General features: G+C 32.9%; 1 protein-coding gene across 1 annotated transcript; it reads left to right on the top strand.

Moving 5' to 3' along the window:
* The first annotated feature begins 18,293 nt into the window (after window positions 1-18,293).
* LOC110668544 (spermidine hydroxycinnamoyl transferase-like) lies at window positions 18,294-19,714 on the top strand. Its single transcript, XM_058138222.1, has one exon. The coding sequence runs from the start codon at window positions 18,356-18,358 to the stop codon at window positions 19,712-19,714; it is 1,359 nt and encodes a 452-aa protein (XP_057994205.1). The 5' UTR covers window positions 18,294-18,355.
* The last annotated feature ends 304 nt before the right edge of the window (window positions 19,715-20,018 follow it).

The following is a 20,018-nucleotide window of genomic DNA, read 5'->3' on the forward strand; positions in this document are numbered from 1 at the left end:
TATATATATATATATATATATATATATATATATATGTGTGTGTGTGTGTGTGTGTGTGTGTAACACATCAATATATATATATGTGTGTGTGTGTGTGTGTGTGTGGGAGCTAATCCCCTATATAGCTCTCTTAATCCAATATTTGCTGGCGAGGTCAACTTAAGTCGAACTTTCGCTTAATAATCCAAGGGCAGAGGTTAGTGAAATCAACTCAAAGCCGTACTCACTCCGACTTATCCATATATAAGGATTGGGTTCCAGCGAGTCAAGCTCCAGTCGCGACTACTCATCCTACCCATATCCATATCCACACCATGCTCACACCAACACATACGCACAACTCCAAATTATCCTTGGGACGACAATCACAAATAAATAACAATAATTAAATTTGCAGTAACCAAAATACCCTTAATATATTAACTATTTATATGTATAATAAATTATTTATAGAATGTATGAGCATGCCAGATATATAATTAATATTGAAATTACAAAAAAATCAATATCCAACTCACAGACTGATCAACCCGATTACAGCTGGTCTGGCTGAAGGAGAAGAAAGGCTGGCTAGCACCGATTAGCTAGACAAACACACTGACCTCTATTAAATTTACTAATAGAATTAATTAATTAATTTAATCAAATAAGCAAAAATAATTTCCTAAGGTCTTGCCAAAATTTTGGCAGAATCTCTCTTATAATTGGACCTAACTCCCCTACAAGAAAAATGCAATAACAGCAACACACAGGGCCTCAAGCCTACAACAACAATTACAATGCCCATCCGGAGCCTACAAGGATCCTAATCTAGGTTCAATCCTCAAAACTCTAGCTCGAGTCCCTAACTCTTCTATAGCTCAAATAATTATTTTTAGCATTTTAAAAATTATAAAAATATTCTTGTAGGTCCTCTACATCGTCCTTATATTAATTAAAGTCATTTTACTTAATTTTGCTAAGTCAGTAATATTTTAGAGATTTTACCAGCTAGCTTAAACAAGAAACAAACTACATAATTTGAGTTAGGGACCACCTTTGCAAATTTTGCTACTTGGAACAGGTCCGGAATGTTTGATAACGCTAGGAATGACTGTAAAGATGACCCTTTCTGGGACAGCCTGCCGAACACCTAGATCAGGCTGGAAACTTAGTCCCGAATGCCAATGAGCTATCGCTGATGCGATCATACTTAAACAAAGCTTATAAATTGTTAATAATTATCATATAATTATATTTAATTTACGAGTATCAAAAAGGGTTGAAAATCTCACTAAGTGATTTGGACCATCCAATGATCGTCTTTTTCAAACGGTGTCCGATCGCAGCAGAGCCAGTTCCATCTTGAAGGTTTCATCGCTATTGGTAGTCTCGGATATCCGACAACCGGATTGTTAGGAAAACTGCCAAAACGCTGTGCTTTCTCTCTCCTCCACCTCACAGGAAACTCCATGAAATCCAACGAGGTTGGTCCCATTTTGTAATAACCTAGAAAATTTTTAAAAAATAGATAATTTATAAATTAGATTATTATGATATTATTTTATTAAAAAATATATATTTCATGAGATTATTTTTTAAAAGTTTAAAATTTTATTTTCGAACTTTTAATTAAAATTTCTTTGATTTTGAAATTCTACAATTTTATGTTTTAGATATTTCAAATTTAATGTAATTATTATTATTATTTTAAATGCATTAAATTAGAATTGGACTTAGTTGAAAAGAATTTTTGGACTTATTTGAGAAGATCTAAAAATTTTATGGATCAATTTATAGTTTTGCCTTTAAAATTAAAAAAAAAAACAAAAATTTAAAACTATCAGCACGTCTTTCCTCCTCCCCCCCCCCAACTTCTCTCTCTCTCTCTCTCTCTCTCTCTCTCTCTCTCTCTTCTTTTCTTTTCTGGCCATAACTTCTTTCTTCGGTCACCGTTTTCAATGTTCTTAGTATCAAAACGCTTATCTCTTTATGGGCATCGAATAGATATTAAGTTTGTGTGGTATCGTTTCTCGGTTTGTGAGTATCAAGCTTCAGAAATTTTAGCCAATTTTGACTTCTGGGCTAGATCTCTTCCAAACCATAAGTTCTACAAAAAATCCAAGACCACCAACACGCTCCACTCATCGAGAGCTTTGCAATGACACCAATTTGGAATTTTTTTGACATCGAAATTTTGGTGGGTCCCACAAACTTAACAATGATTTTTCGGGTCTTTAGTGAGTCTGTTATTAAATAAAAATTATATTTTAACTCCTAGTATTGTGGGCTTCGTGCGGCTATTCTTATTTTGAGGAAATTTAACCGGCAACCAGAATTACATTTTTAGGCCGAACAAGTAAGCTGTCAAACCCGCTTCAAAAGAAGGTCAATATTACAGTACTTTCCACCATTTTCAGATGCTCCAGACGTGTTTCAGGCGTCAGAATTGGTGCAGGTAAATCCGAACTCTAAATTACTCTTTTTGCCTAATACTAGGTTTAGAATAAAATTCATAAAATATTCGTGGGCAGCCAAAAAATTGTAATTCCTTTTGCAATAGTATAATAGCATTGCTAAGGACTGCGGGGTAGGTTTATAAAATTTTTGGGTTAGCTTGAATGGTTTTTACAAAATATTAGTTTTAAGCCTTATAGCTAAATTGTGTAGTTACTTAAGATTTGTCTGGTTTGGCGAGCCTAGGAGGGGCCGTATGACGTTATTGTGGTGCAAGCCTAAGGCCTTTGGATTTGGAATTGTTATTTAAGCTACTTTGCAGGTTGGGTAGATCTTAGGTACAGGAAAAATTTGGTCAGATTTTTGGCATAAATTAGGGTGTCTTTTGTTTTGTGTTAATGCTGATAAATTCATAATATACTTGTTTAGGTGATCAGAGTCAACCTTCTTCTTCTTCTTCTGCTCAGCCGTCGCAATGATATCTGGTGTATTGTGAGTAAATATTAATTTTATTTATAATTTCAATATTATTATATATTCAAGGTATGCCCATGCATTCACTTATAAATACATGTACATGGTTAAATACTAGGCAAGTCTTGTAGTGCTTATTATTTGATAAAATTATTGTGCATGTCAATTATGGATATAGGTAGGACGGGTAATAGCGGCTGGAGCTTGACTCGCTGGGACCCAATCCTTATATATGGATAAGTCGGGTTGAGTACGGCTTTGAATTGATCTCGCTGGCCCTTACATTTGGATTATTAAGAGAAAATTCAGCTTGAGTTGACCTCGCTGGCAAGTATTGAAATTAAGGGAGCTGTATAGGGGATCAACTCCTATATGTATATTTATGTTAATGTGACACATGGGTGTGTGAGTACTCTAAATTATCTTTTGTACGAATATTGTTTGAATTATTTGGCAATATGTGTGTATGTTGTATTTCATACATAGGAATGCATTAGGCTTAAATAGTTATATAAATTATATTTAAAATTAATATCTTACTCTATGAGTCGAACGCTCACCCCTGTTCAACTATTTTTTCTTAGGTGACAGTGGTCTTTTTATGAATAACTTGCTCCCTTTCTCACAGGTTTACCAATATTAGTTTAATTATATTTCATTTTCTTGATTTATATTCTAAAACTCCACATGTACCAGTAGTATATTAATCTTTTCTGGGATTATAATAACCTAATTATTTGGGTGTTGTAAACTTATTATAAGATTGTGCTTGTATGTATGAGATGACTATTTTCTTGGATGGGGGAGCTGAGCTCCCATTGGATTATTTATCAGATTGAGGATTGTAAGGGCAAACTAAGCTCCCCAGATTGTATATTTTTGTGTTTACAGGTCAAGTGAGTTAATACTTCCTGTTGGATAGTCCAATTTATGGCCAGACTCTGTTCATTTGTTTTCTTGAAATTGGACTATATTAAGGGGTTTTTGATTGGGCTTGAAATAGTTAAGCTTACTACGAGCTTCGAAAGCCTTATACTGACTCAAGTCCTAGTGCCAGTTCAGTCCAGAATTCAGGTTGTGATAAAGTTAGTATCAGAGCTTAGGCTTTAGATTCATGGGAAATATTGTCTTAAGTTTGTCACATGAGGAGTATAGGATCCTATTTTGTCTTTTCTGTAATTCCTTGCTTCTAGTTTCAACATTTTCCTCAGTAGTATTTCTTGGTGTGTGTACAATGTATATGTTCTCATGGGACTACAAGTGATATAATTGGGTTTAGCAGATGTATCTGTAATACCCCTATTTGCATAGCCTGGTATATTTCACTATTTCGGTGATCGGTGTCGGTCCGGACAATTAAGGGGATTAGAACCACATCTAAGACAACTAGATAAGCCCTAAATACAAATAATTAGTAATTGTTAAATAGCTAAGTATAAATAAGAAAAACAGAACACAAGAAGTTAAATGAGCCGATAGTCATAGCGATGGGTGACCTTCTCGGGAAGGATTGCAAAGTCAATTTAAACTCAAATTTCGAACTGTAAAATGTGACGCCGTGGTCCTTAGGACTATTGCGAACATAGTGAAAAAGAGAAAATCACGAAAAAGAATTGTTAAGCCAATCAAATAATTAGGTTAGAGATCCGGAAGAAACATTGAATTATTTGCAAACCAGGTCGAACCAGTGAGGGGTAATTTGGTCAATTGACCCCGAGAGCTGACTCCTGATCTAACTGTCCAATAAAATTGGAGAAATGAAAATTTTGGAATGTAGAATTAAATTAAAGAAGAATGGAGAAATGAAAAAAAAAGAGAAAAGTTTATTACATCATCCAAGTGACCTCACCATGACATCATAAATAATTTTAATTTATTGCAAATTTTGACTAAGTAAAACTTAAGATAATTATATATAAAACAAAGAAAAGAAAAAAAATAATAAAATTATTTCATTTCTTCTTCTTCTTTGGACGTCCAAGCTCTCTCTCTCCCTCTCCATTACAAAACCACCATGGAAGCTTGATCTCAAGCTTGAGTTCACCCAACTTAACCCTACCTTGCCCCAAACTCTTCCATAAAAACTTGTTAGATCAACTTGAGAAAGAGATTGAAGAAGAAAAAGGGAGGAGAAAAGGAAAGAATTAGAGGAGTGAACTTCAAAGTGGAGGTAAGCAATCTAATTTGAAAAATTTAGTTTATTAGTTGTATTTGTAGCTTAACTAACCTAGAACTCAACTTAAAAATCAAAAGAAAACATCTTTGGAGGACCAAATAGAAATTCAGCCAGCTAGGGTTTAGGTTTGAGAATGGATGATTTTGATGCAAATTTTGAATTAGTTGAGTGTGATTGAGTGTATGAGAACTAAATATGCATTTATAATTCAACAAATGAACTAAATATGGAAGTTAGGGTTTTGGACCTAGGGTTTGGAAAACAAAAATATGAAAATTTGTTAAATGATGTGTTTGACTTTGTTGGAGATGAAAAATGGTCATTTGTGACCAATTGATGTGTGTTCGAAGTATTAGAATTAGGTTTAAATTCGGATTGCTTAGAGACATGCTGCAGGCAGCATGACCAAGGTCCCTTTCAGGGACCAAAACTAAAAATTTACAAGTCCAATTGGTGTGAGGCCAATTGGGAATGAAATTAGACACAAAATGAAACATTTTTCATTTAGGAATCATGCTCAAAAAGTGACTAAAACCTAGTGAACAAATTGACCAAAGCCGGATTAGGTAATCTGACCTGTACAAAAATGACCAAATGAATAATATTATGGCCATAACTTGAGCTAGGCAGGTCTAAATGACCTGAAATCTTACTAGTAAAAAGCTGAGGTATAGACCTAAAACTTTCATGAAGAACACAAATCCAAATTATACCCTTAACCAAGTCATTTAGCCACCCAAACTTGGTGCCAAAACCAGAATTTGCCCAGAAAATCTGGGTTAAATCCAATCCGGCAGCCATGATTCAAATAGCTATAACTTGAGCTACAAAACTCCAATTGGAGTGATTCAAAAAGAAGAATAAAGTTAAGACAATAAGGAACAATTTCTATGAAGAAAACTTAGACAAATTCTAACAGCAAAATAACCAATAGAACAGTGCAACATAAGACACCAAAACTGAAAATTTACAAATTTGCCTAAAAGACTTAGAATTTGAGTAAACAACCAAAACCAACAAATTTAGTAACCAAAATGTGGTATGTGGGTGAAGTTGGAATTCCCATACCTATTAAGCCTTAGAAAGTCAACAAATTAACTTGAATAGTATCGTGAATAATAACCCCAAAATTCAAAATTTAAAGAACACCAAGTTTAGTGTATTAAAGCTAGGTATAAATGAATTTGAATTAATTTTTGGATTTATAATGAGTTATGATACTGAAACACTGTGAAACTGTGTGTTTCAGTGGAAAAGAAAACCGGGAAAGAACCCGAGGGATCGAGTCAAGGCCAAGAGGCGACTCACTTAAGGTTTGCGCACAACATCAATATGCTTTAAAATTCATTTACAAAGTGCATGAAATGTGTATTATGCTTTTGCTTTGAATTGTTGAAAGTTTATTTGTGTATGTTTGAAATGGCAATAAATATTTAGTAAATTGTTAAGATAAGTTTTGAAACCACAGTGTCATGACCATATATTTGTATACCTCACTAGCATGACTAGTGGGGAAAATCAGTTTCGAATTTTAATTCATTCTCTGACTGAAGTATTGAGGTGTGTGCCAGTAGAAGAAGAAAAAGAATGAGTTTCCATATATTTGAGCTAGCTAGCCTTGTGATGTGACTTCTCCTTAGCCTCTGGCTATTGAGATGATATTTGTCGAATGGCATAATATAACTGTGTGTTTTTATGAAATTTGTTTTGAGACTTTTGCAATGAAATTATTTGGATTAAAATCTTATAAATCATGTTTTGAATTTATATTTCATGTTCAGTTTAATTTTTGAATAAATATGTTTTAAATTCCACATAAAGATTATTTTAGTATGTTGTGCACCACTGAGTCTTAGTACTCAGCGATAGCTGTTATTGCTGTCGCAGATATAGAGACTAGAGGAGCAGCAAAGTAAGCTGCTGAGGATTAAGGAGCTACCTACTTTGAAGTTATCGGTTATATTTTATACGCTGAATGTAAAAACTATTTTGATATATGTAAATGTATGCAACTGTATGGACATGTAAAATTGGTTATGAGCAGTTGTATAAAGTTGTATAGAGTTGTATAAAGCTTGTAATAAAATTTAGTTTGAATTTCTCTTAATGTAAATTTTTGTAATAATGTATATAAATTGTTTTATCTTTAATAAAATATGAATGAAAGTATTTTGTTTTAATCTGGATAGAATTGATTAATAGTATTTTGATGATTGTTGAATTTTGGAAATTGAGAAATAATGTTGAAATTTGTTGGGATTGGTTGTGGAATTGATAAAGTTGTTGAGACAAATTATTGGAAGTGTTTTTTTCAGGTATTTGAAGAACTATTTTCTCAAATACAGGCGGCACTCTGCCAAAATTTTTATAAAATTTGTGGAAAAATAAAATAGGATAAAAATCTTAACTAGTTTTCAAACTCTAATTAAATGTTTTAACACCTATTAGAAAATGCTCACCACTTCTAAAAAGTAAGAAAATGATTTTAAAATCCCTTGTAGGGTACTTAATGAGTTATCAATAGGTGAAGTTTGGTAGTTCATTAGGTATTCTACGGGATCATGTTATGCCTTACAGAGGGGTAAGGTGTGACATGTTTTAGTGGTATCAGAGCAAATTTTTAAAGTATGTTTTAACTTGTGAATTTGTGTCTTTTCTTTGCCAAGTACAACTGCTTAATGTCCTTATTTGTTACATACAGTGTATTACATCATAAATATGAACTAACGGAGGGAAATCTCCTTGTGTTAATTGTTCAGGAGATATCCTATTCCAGACTGATATGGAAGAAGGGGATCACTCTGTTGAGCAATCTGTTGAAGTTGAGGCACAAGAGGAAGCCCCAGCTCTACAGAATGTCAGTGGTTCAGTGGCACCAGCCCCACAAATGCCGTAGTTTCCTGCACAGTTCGCACAGTAGATGGCGACAATGTTTCAACAAATGGCTGGGGGTATGTCTGCTCAAGCTCCACCCCAGACTACTGTGGTGCAACCTCAAGCTCCAGTCAGACAGTATGATAAGCTGTTAAAGTATGGGGCTACGGAATTTAAGGGTACAGTAGACCCTTTAAAGGCAGACCAGTGGCTGAAAAAAATAGACAGAGTGTTTAAGAAGCTGCACTGCCAAGATGAACTAAAATTTGAATACTCCGTGTCACTACTGCAAGGGGATGCGTATGATTGGTGGAAGACCATCTCTCACAGCTTGGCTGAACCATCAGCACTGACCTGGGATAACTTCATCAGAGAGTTCAGACAGAAATATGTCCCAGATGCATATGTAGATCAAAAATTGCAAGAATTTTTGAGTTTGAAGCAAGGCAATAGATCAGTGGCCGAGTATGAGAGGGAGTTCTCCTGCTTAAGCCACTATGCTAGGAGTCTCCTTTCTACTAGCAAGGAAAGGTGCAAGAGATTTGAGATGGGTTTGAAGCCCAGCCTTCTACCATGTGGCATGTTTAATTAATACAAGGCACGAGTACATAGAATGAATCATGATAGTGTAGTTGCCCTAAGTGAGGGTGTGGGTACCACTGTGAACTACCTAGTTAGGGAAAGTTTATGATATTAATTGAGTGTTCTATCAAGATAGTTTTCCATATGGTTTTTTATAGAGATGCAAGGGTTTAGAGATGACTGTTTGTTGGGACATATCATAGTAATCTATGTAGTGCTCTTGTTGTTTGTGTTGTAAGCTGTAGATTATAATATGGACATGAGATTATTATGTAGAGTTGTGTGCATCCCCATGTTGTTTTATGATATAGTTTTGCAAATAGCTTCTTTTTGGTACAGTTACACCATAACAGAATTATGTTCTTATAGGGGAGTCAGGAAATTCCTAGTTGTGGTTTGAAACCCTTAGGATAGAGTATCAGATGTTGCTTTTAGGCAGTAACTAGAGTTAGTAACTTGATTATCCTAACTTGAGCACAACGTTATAGCTTGAGTTACCATGAGATTAAAAGTTTTAATGTGGTTATGGTATAATGGACCATCTAGTTTCTTGTAAGGGATCTTGGATAGTTTTGGTATTATGATGGACATTTTGCCTAAAGTTTAATGATGTAGCATCTTCTTAGAGTGACAGTAAGGTGTAGAGTATGACTCTACTCCCTAAAGGAGACCGAAGGTTATGAATAATATTCATAGCCTATGAAATGACATTTTAAAAAAGTTTACAATATGATAAGACAGTAGATGGCCTTACATAATTATACTAATATGATAGATGTTGTACCTCTCTTGCAGTCAGTTGTACTGCAGAATATGATAATGTCTTTTCAAGAGAGACAAAAGGTTACTACTAGTGTAGTGACCTACGAAATGACATCCTGGATGGGATTGTAGTGTGATAGAAAGTTGCTGGCTTGAGTACCTTAGGAAGGATACAAGTTTCACTATAAGAGTCATAAGTGATCAAATCATGACAGATGTGGTTCTTTTGAACTTAGGGATGGGAACTAGGTACCTAGTACCCTAAGTTTTGATTGATTAAGTAGAATAGAGGATAGGACTTATGTAGATCCCTTTCTCAAGGTAGTTAAGGGTATGAATTTCAGGATCAGAATAGAAAGTGGTGAGAAGTCATGAAAAGAAGTGTGCAGGGTAGTTAAGGTTTAGTGATTAAAAGGGAAAAAAATATAAAATAAAATATAATAATCAAAGTGTTAATGTGGACAAGGTAAATAGGGTGAATTGAAAGGTAAAAATAAAGTGCCTAGGATAGTACCACATTAGTGGGAACAGTTATATTACCCAAAAGTGCAAGACTCATAACAACTTATAGTTGGGGCAGTGTTAGGGGCCAGAATGTGGAGCTTGAAGTTATAGGACTGGATCAACCTCTACTTGCTCCCTATTCCTAAGGTGAAGTTAATAGCAATGGGGCAAGATTCCTTTAACCAGTTAACGGTATTGAGAAGGTTAAGTGAGGAATACAATAATAATGAGCAAAAGCTAAAAGGAGTGTAATAGTGTTCTAAACCACCTTATCAGGCAGAGAAAAGAATTTAGTAAGTAGTAAGTTGAATAAAAGTCAAGTTAATGGATTACATAGGCTTGACGAGAGAAGATAATGATAGATAATAACACATAAGCTTTAGGTTTGACTTTTGAGATAGTGAGAAAGTAGCTAGAGGTTCATTATGAATGTCAGGCGAATGTCTTTAGTGTGACCAATAGAATCACTTTGTAGTAGAGCAATAATGATAGAATAGTAGAAGGAGATAGAATGGAAAGAGACAGGTATATGTGGTTATAAGTCACTGGTAAGTACGAGGATCAAAGTAATTATAGCAGGTATAATTGAAGTTAGCTTTGGAAGAATTTGTTAATAAGAGGTATCTTCCAAATACAGTAAAAGGCAAGGGACAAGATAAAGATGGTATGTCAGGTTAGATAGTGGTGTAAGAGAGACTTGATGTGGCTGATATGTTATTGGAAGAGCACAATTTTTGTAGGGAGATGATAAAATTTGAAGAGAAAGACCAAGAGACATGGGTTAAACATTATTATACAGACAATCATGTATAGTTGACTGTAGGAGGATATTTCTCCTTCTCTTCAAGTTTAGCTCATGTTTTTTGCTCTAGAAGGTTATATAAAGAATAAAGACAGGGTCGAGGTGACCTAGTTATTTGAGAGTTTGGTAGGTACCAGTTTATACACAATCTCTTGATATGGTAATAACAGTAAGTGCATACCTTATGTCAAGGATGAATGGATGATTAGGGTAGTGACAGGAGTTAGATCAAGTTAGTTACTAGGACTTGTAGCCTTTCTGAACTATAAGTTGGAGGAAGTGCTATCTGTGGATGAGATTCAATGGATAAAACTTTTGCTGATGGGTAAATTTGAGGCTAAAGTTTAAAAAGCTGTGGGCGATAGATGTGACTATATCAAGGAGAATGAACACGTGAAATATCTTGTCTGGGATTATGGTACAACACATATTTTCCACTGCCATGTTAGTTTCGATGGAACTCATAGGTTAAAGAGCCCCTAACTAACAATGATGAGTAATTTCCTATAAAAGGTAGTAAGGAATAATAATGTTCTAATAGTCAATTTGGGGAAGGAGGAACAACACGAACCTTCCATGGTGAATTGCATGTGTTGTAGAGCATGAGTAATAGGTCGATACTGTAGTGTTATGTAACATGAAGGATGTGTTAGTAGGAATAAGTCACAGTGTTAAAATTCTAGAAGTAATGAAGCTAGCAATCATGTTAGACTAAGAAATAAATAAAGGCTCAAATTTGATGATGGGATGGACATCTTTAAAGAAAGAAGCACAAGGGTGAAAAAGGAAAAGATATGAAAAATGATAAGTTAAGAGAGTAGTAGAGCCTTGGTCTAAGTGCCAATGTGTTAGAAAGTATGTCAAATAATAAGAAAATTTCAGGTTGAAGTTGAACAACTCTCATTCTAAAGGAATGAGAAATGATAAAGTCGTGCTAACTAAGTTGTTATGGAATACATAGACTTTTGTTAGGTCAAAGAAAAGACTCAGTCCACTTTCCAATATTGATAGATAGAATATGGATGTTCGGCATTTGGATGGAGCTCTACACAGCTGGTTACATAAGATAGGCAGGAGTTAGTATAAGGATCTCATGGCAAAAAGTAGGCTAGAAGCTTATAATATCATGGAACTACAAAGTATAGGTGCTTTCAGCATGAAAAAAGTCTTACTAAGGCTTTAATGACCAACAAGATTAGCAGTGATCTCTGGTAAGGTGTGTGTAGAAGTAGTTACTTCAGAAAGGGACTTCATAAGACATTGCAAACCAGGTCATGTGAGTAAGATCTTTGAGACACAGAGACTGGTAATGAAAGGAAACAAAGGCTAGAATTACAAGATACCACAATAGGGTGCAATGGAAGCATTGTGGGCACTAGAGATGTTAGAAAAAGATAAATGAGTAGTCAAATGTGATGGTTTAGCTTCAAATGGAGGATAGTAGCTGGTGTACTATAGTAGGAGCAGATAGATGTAAAACATTTTCAACCATCTATGTAGATCTTGAGTAACAAGTGCTCGCACCTATTTCAATCATCTTCTTTTCTTAATCCCTGGTTTGTTTAAAATTCGAGAATGAATTTTTTTAAGGGGGTAAGATTGTAATAACCTGGAAAATTTTAAAAAAGATAGATAATTTATAAATTAGATTATTATGATATTATTTTATTAAATAAATATATTTCATGAGATTATTTTTTTTTAAGTTCAAAATTTTATTTTCGAACTTTTAATTAAAATTTCTTTGATTGAAAAATTCTATAATTTTACGTTTTATATATTTCAAATTTAATGTAATTATTAATATTATTATTATTTTAAATGCATTATATTATAATTGGACTTAGTTGAAAAGAATTTTTGGACTTATTTGAGAAGATCTAGAAAGTTTATGGATCAATTTATAGTTTTGTCTTTAAATTAAAAAACAAAATAAAAAAAAAACTTTAAAACTGTGAACGCGTGTCTCCCACACCCCCATCCACTTTTCCTTCTCTCTCTCTCTCACTTTCTTTCTTTTTTTTTTTTCAGCCATAACTTCTTTCTTCAATCACCATTTTCAACGTTCTTGGTATGAAAATGCTCCTCTCTTCATGGCCATCGTGTAAATACCAAGTTTATGTGGTATCGTTTCTCGGTTTTTATGAATCAAGCTTCAGAAGTTTTAGCCCATTTTGACTTTTGGGCTAGATCTCTTCCAAATCATAAATTCTACCAAAAATCTGAGACTATCAACACGCTCCACTCGTAAAGAGTTTCGCAATGACATCAATTCGAAATTTTTTCGACACCAAAATTTTAGTCTCACGAACTTAGCAGTGATTTTTAGGGTCTTTAGTGAGTCTTTTTAATTAAATAAAAATTATATTTTAATTTTTAGTGTTGTGGGTTTCGTTTAAGTGTTCTTATTTTGAGGAAATTATACCAATGATCGGGATTGCATTTTTAGGTTGGACTGGCGAGCTGTCAGTAATATTACAGTGCTTTCCACCATTTTTAGACACTCCAGATGTGTTCCAGGTGTCAGAATTGGCATAGGTAAACTCTAAATTGCTCTTTTTGCCTAATAATAGGTTTAGAATAAAATTCATAAAATATTCATAAGTAGCCAGAAAATTATGACTCCTTTTTGCAATAGTATAATAGTATTGCTAAAGACTGCGGGACAGGTTTATAGAATTTTTGGGTTAGTTTGTATGGTTTTTGCAAAAAGTTAGTTTTAAGCCTTATAGCTGAATTGTGTGGTTACTTGAGATTTGTCTAGTTTGACTGGCCCAGGAGGGGCTGTATGATGTTGTTGTGATGCGGGCCTTAGGCCCTTGGATTTAAAAGTGTTATTTGAGCTACTTTGTAGGTTGGATAGGTCTTAGGTACAGCAGAAACTTTGTTAGATTTTCGACATAAATTAGGGTGTCTTTTGACTCTTTAAACCTTTATTTTGTGTTAATGCTAATAAATTCATAATATACTTGTTTAGGTGATCAGAATCAGCTTTCTTCTTTTGCCTAGCCGTCGTAGTGATATTTGTTATATTATAAGTAGATATTAATTTTATTTATAATTTCAATATTATTATATATTTAAAGAATACCCATGCATTCATTTATAAATATATGTATATAATTAAACATTACGCATGCCTTGTATTTTATATTATTTGATGAAATTGTTATGGATGTCGTCTTAGGATAATTTGGAGCTTTGTACATGTGTCAGCGTGCGTGTGGTGTGATTATGAATATGGGTAGGACGGGTAGTCGTGGTTGGAGCTTGACTCGCTATAACCTAATTCTTATATGTGGATAAGTCGGGGTGAGTACAGCTTTGAGTTGATCTTGTTGACCCTTGCACTTGGATTATTAAGAGAAAGTCCGACTTGAGTTGACTTCATTGGCAGGTATTGGAAATAAGAGAATTGTATAGGGGATCAACTCCTATATGTATATATATGTTACTGTGACACACAAGTGTGTGAGTGTTCCCAATTATCTTATGTGTGAATGTTATTTGAATTATTTGGCAATATGTGTGTATATTACATTTCATACATAAGAATGAATTAGGCTTAAATAGTTATAAAAATTATATTTAAAGTTAATACCTCACTCCATGAGTTGAATGCTCACCCATGTTCAACTATTTTTTCTTAGGTGACAGGTGGTCTTTTTGTGAATAACCTACTCCCTTTCTCGTAGGTTTACCAGCAACAACTTAATTGCATTTCATTTTCTTGATTTATATTCTAGAACTCCCCATGTACCAGTAGTGTATTAACCCTTTTTGAGATTATAATAACCTAATCATTTGGATGTTGTAAACTTATTATATGATTGTGCTTGGATGTATGAGATGAGTATTTTCTCGGATGGGGGAGTTGAGCTCCCATTGGATTATTTATCAGATTGAGAATTGTGAGGGTGACCTGAGCTCCCCAGATTGTGTATTTTTGTGTTTACAGGTTGGGTGAGTTAATACTTCCCATTGGATAATCCAATTTATGATCGGACTTTCTCTGTTTATTTTCTTAAAATTAGCCTATATTATGGGCTTTTTGATTGGGTTAAGAATAGTTAGGCTTACTATGGACTTTGAGGGCCTTATGCTGACCCAAGTTCTAGTGCCGGTCTGGCCTAGAATTTGAGTCATGACACATTTGAAAGCTCTCGCTATCAGGAGTCCAATACCGCCGGATTCACTTCGTTTGGAGGTCGAAAACGCCAAGAATGAAGCTTGGAAGTGGAGGTGGCGATTTTCTCTCTTTGCATGGGTGCCAGATTTCTTGCTGCTGGCTGCTGTTTTTCAGCCTCTGAAGGTTGCTTGGAGGAGCTACGGCTACCCGGGGTGGTTGTTTGCCATTGGTCACCAGTAAGGTGAGAGAGAGAGAGAGAGAGAGAGAGAGAGAGAGAGAGAGAGAGAGAGAAGGTGGTTGGAGGGGGGGGAGGGAAAAGATCGGATTTTATTTCTTTCATTTTTTTAATTATTTTTTTGAAAAGCTGCTGGACACTGATGGCATACTGCAACTAAAGTTGCAATTGTCATCTCACCTTTTATATAGGGGAGGGGGGGAGAGGGAAAAGACTTGATTTTGTTTCTTTTATTTTTTTTTTATTATTTTTTTGAAAAGCTGCTGGACACGGGCATACTGCAACTAAAGTTGCAATTGTCATCTCACCTTTATAAAAGGTGAGAAAAAAAGGTGAGATGACAATTGCAACTTTAGTTGCAGTATGCCATCAGTGTCCAGCAGCTTTTCAAAAAAATAATAAAAAAAATGAAAGAAACAAAATCGGATTATATATATTAAATTATTATATATAAAAATAATACTTTTAATATTTAAATACATAATATTTTATTGAAACACCTATATCAAATCTCTAATCAAATTAATATTAAAATATTATTTATATTTATAATAAACTCTTCCTCCATAAATTAATTAAACATAATAATATTAGTAATAATAATAAGAATAATTACATTAAATTTAAAAATATCAAAACTTAAAATTATAATAAAAATTCAATATTTCTAAAGATTAAATCCAAAACTTCAAAATAATCTTATAAAATATATTAAAATGACTAAATAATTTTAAAGTAATTAAATACATAAATTAAAATTATTTATTCTTTGGCTAATAATAAGATCAAGCACAACTTAATGAACTATTTAAATCAATAAAATAGTATTAGAATAATATTAAAATTATATTTTTAAAAAAAAAATTCGAGTTGTTACGCAATTAGTTTCTAATGATGTTATTAATATTGTTTATGTTAAATCCTGTAACAATCTAGTAGATCCTTTAACAAAAGGACTCTCGAGAGTTACGATCATAAGTACATGTGCTAGATTAGGATTAAAAATATTCCATTAAATTTACTAGTGATGAAAACTCTATTTTATAGTATTATTACTATATAAATTTTAAAGGGTAACAACAAGTCATTAATAAATGTTATATTTTAGTACTTAGTGTACTAAGTTAATGGAATAAGGATGAATATTTATACTCTTAATGAAGTTTAATATTGTTACAAATGAAACTTTAGCTATATGAATATAAGAAGTAGTGCCGCTTCAATAAAAAGTTAGAATAACTTTTTGTAAATATTCATGAAAATAGGAGGTAGTACAAGGCGATATTCATGCTGATATTTTGGTGAACTTTTAATTCAAACTAATTAGTTTATGTGTGTAGTATTTCTAGTTGTATTTAATAGGAATCTATGTTTAAATTAAGGTAACTATAATTTCTTTGAAACTCTAAAATACTTATACTAAGAAAAAATATAAATCGAAAGATACTTTTCATTATGCATGAAACAATGAAATCTAATAATATAAGCTAAGTGGGGATTGTTATAATAATTTTTTAATTCATTATATCAAAGTTTTTTATTAGAATAATAATTTGAATGCTCTAGTGCTTATTGTCTCATAATTTAAAAGATTTAAACTCCATATTATAGTATAATACCATCCTTTTTAATAATTTTCAAAATAAAAAAGAAAAACTAAAGTTGCAAATTCTAAAATTTGTAGGGCTCAAAGTGTGTTTAGAGAAAAACTAAAAAAAAAAAATCGTAATTATCCTTAAAAAAAAAAAAAAAGAAAAGACGTTATCTATAGTAGTACCATTTAATTAAGAATAGAGGATGATTAATTAGGTGAGTAGGAATATGTATAATCCTTGCATTGATATCTTTCATTTGATTTAACCTCTAAGACTTTTGTGTCCTCATAAAAGCTCATAGTCTAAGATAAGAAATCAGTCATGATTTTAAATTGGAGCAACGCACGTTAATGAGAAACGCTTTTTATATTGAATTGTCCTTACTACATTATACGGTCCTTATCAAATTTAATGTTGTTATTTTCAAGGGGACGTATGCTTTGATACAAGCAGCGCAAACAAACCCATAATTAAAGAGGCAGGTTTGGGAGAATAGGAGTAGTTTTGGCCACTAATTATTTTCAAAAATATTTAATAAATATATTAAAATTTATTTTTTTAATTAATTGATTTCTTAATTTTTTTTTATTAATCTCTCTATATATTTATCAAAAAAAATCTTAAATATGTATAATAAATTTTATTTTTCATCAATTGCCCCCTTAAATTTTCTATTAAACCCTAATAATTTATATATTATGATTTAAATTAAAATTTTAAAATTACTTGATTGTGTTAAATAAATATAAAAGTTCAATAATTATTCAAACTTTTATATTTGCCGATTAAAATTTGATTAGTAGTTGTTATTAAAAAAATAAATTCAAGCTAATTTAATAATTTACTATCACAAAATCTAAAATTAAATTGGATTTTGCAATTTTTTTTTAGTTTTGCTATTCCCCTCATTTTATGGGTACAATATAATTTTTTTTCTTTATGTTCCCCCTAATTTAACGATTTATCATTTATTTCATTCAAATTAAAAAATTATTTTGTTTATACAAATTAAATTAGTAGTCTCAATTTTTATACATATTTTAATGGATAAATTTAAATATACATTTATTTTTAATTAATATATTTATTTTATTTTTTTTATAAGCAATGCCTTTATTTTATTGTTTTATTAATATCTAATTTTTTATGTCTCTTTAATTTTAATGATTATTACGGTTTTTAATCTATATAGTTGGTTATATGGGATTTATATTTATTTTTTTGATATAACATAAATTTTATATATATATATGACTGATGTATTATGAATGGCCCCCCAAAAACCCATATTATTTTTTCCCCTAATTTGATTTCTCTAATAATTTATGACTGATGTATTATGTATGGCCCCCAAAAACCCATATTATTTTTTCCCCCAATTTGATTTCTCTAATAATTTATGATTTCTATAATAATTTAGCAAGTGATGAAAGGTATCACATATGGATGACACGTGGAATAGGTATCACAAACATATCAGGAATCGCAAAAGTTGTTTAAATCAAGGCATGAGCTACACCTGAGCATCTCAATTGAAAATATATCGAAGAAGAAGATAAAAACCATTGATTATATCCAAAAGGCTTTTTGGATTTGTAACGTACAACTTATTCCATCCACCTAATACCAATTACTATATTTCCAATATATATATATATATATATATACACCGAAGTCACGAAAATTTCGTTTCAAGAAAATACTCTCCAGTGCTGCCTTTAAATATCGCTGTTTATGCTCTTTCATTGCCATTCTTACTTTATTTTATTTTAACTATTACATCTCAATGTCTGTGAGCATCCAGAGCTCCTGCAGTCTTAAACCAAATGCCAAAACTAAGACTGGTCGTCTTTCCCTTTCCGAATTGGATCAAATTGGAACCATAACTCATATCCCCACTATTTACTTCTACAAACCATCTCTTTCAAATTGGCTTCAACCATTCACTTCCATTGTCGATATCCTGAAAGACTCCTTAAGCCGCGTGCTGGTGCCCTTTTATCCACTTGCTGGTCGTTTACACTGGATTGGCCATGGCCGCCTTGAGCTTGATTGCAATGCCATGGGCGTCACGTTTATTGATGCTGAATCTCAATCAAAACTAGAGGATTTTGGTGATTTTTCACAATTTTCAGAGTACCAACACCTCATCCCACATGTAGACTATACTCTTCCATTCCATGAAATACCTTTATTGCTAGTGCAACTCACTAGGTTCCATTGTGGTGGTTTTAGCATTAGCTTAACTTTATCTCATGTTGTTGTTGATGGGCAAAGTGCACTTCATTTTATCTCTGAGTGGGCCCGGATTGCTCGTGGTGAGCCATTAGGCACTCAACCATTTTTTGATCGAAAGGTCTTGCGAGCTGGGGGTCCTCCAATTTCTCGGATGCTATTTCATCATAAGGAGTTCGATGAACTACCACTCTTGATTGGGCAATTAAATAATTCGGAAGAAAGAAGAAAGAAAACAACTGCTTCCCAGCTAAAGATAACAAAAGCCCAAGTTGAGAAGCTAAAGAGCAAGGCTAATGAGAGCAAAAATATGGACAATGGTGGAGGTTATACCAGATATGAGACCTTGACTGCTCACGCATGGAGATCTGCATGCAAAGCTCGCGAGCACAAACCTGAACAACCAACTGCTATGGGTATTTGTATCGATTCAAGAAAACGTATGCAACCACCTTTGCCTGATGGTTATTTTGGCAATGCTATTCTTGACGTAATTGCAGTGAGCACCTCTGGTGAGCTCGTATCAAAGCCTTTGGGATTTGCCTCAAGCAAAATAAGAGATGCAATCCAGAATGTGACGAGTGAATATATTAACTCTGCGATTGACTTCTGCAAGAATCAGCAAGATTTGACTAAGTTTCAAGACATTTATGTTCTGCGAGGCACTGATGAAGGGCTTTTTTATGGCAACCCTAATCTACTACTTGTCAGCTGGTTAACGTTGCCGTTATACGGTCTTGATTTTGGCTGGGGAAAGGAAATTTATATGGGACTAGGAAGTGTTGATTTTGATGGAGATGCAGTCCTTGTGCCTAGTCATGATTCAGATGGATCATTGGTTCTTGCCATATGTTTGCAGGTAGATCATATCAAAGCTTTTGAGAAGTACTTCTATGATGATATCATCTAGATACTTACTATTAAGGAATAAAAAGAAACTACCAATATATATATATATGGGATCTATCATAATTTTAGGTAATAATATAACATTATAAATTAATAAATTAATTAGGCATATATATCTGAATATAGCTTAAAAAGTCTTACTCTCTCATAAAATAGGCAAGTACAAAAGGCAATCTTAATTAGTTTTTAAATTTGGGTGTTTTTAATTTCAATAATTTTGTGTTAGACTATACTTATTTCATTAAGTTTTTCCTAATTAAAAAGATTATGAAATAAAAAAAAAAAGAAGGAGAGATCTTATTGAG

The sequence above is a fragment of the Hevea brasiliensis genome, chromosome 16 (genome assembly GCF_030052815.1).
Source record: "Hevea brasiliensis isolate MT/VB/25A 57/8 chromosome 16, ASM3005281v1, whole genome shotgun sequence".
NCBI classification, from domain to species: Eukaryota; Viridiplantae; Streptophyta; class Magnoliopsida; order Malpighiales; family Euphorbiaceae; genus Hevea; species Hevea brasiliensis.

Bases quoted from the DNA above. Each gene is read 5' to 3' on its own strand.
- LOC110668544 (XM_058138222.1), top strand. From the start codon at position 18,356: ATGTCTGTGAGCATCCAGAGCTCCTGCAGTCTTAAACCAAATGCCAAA.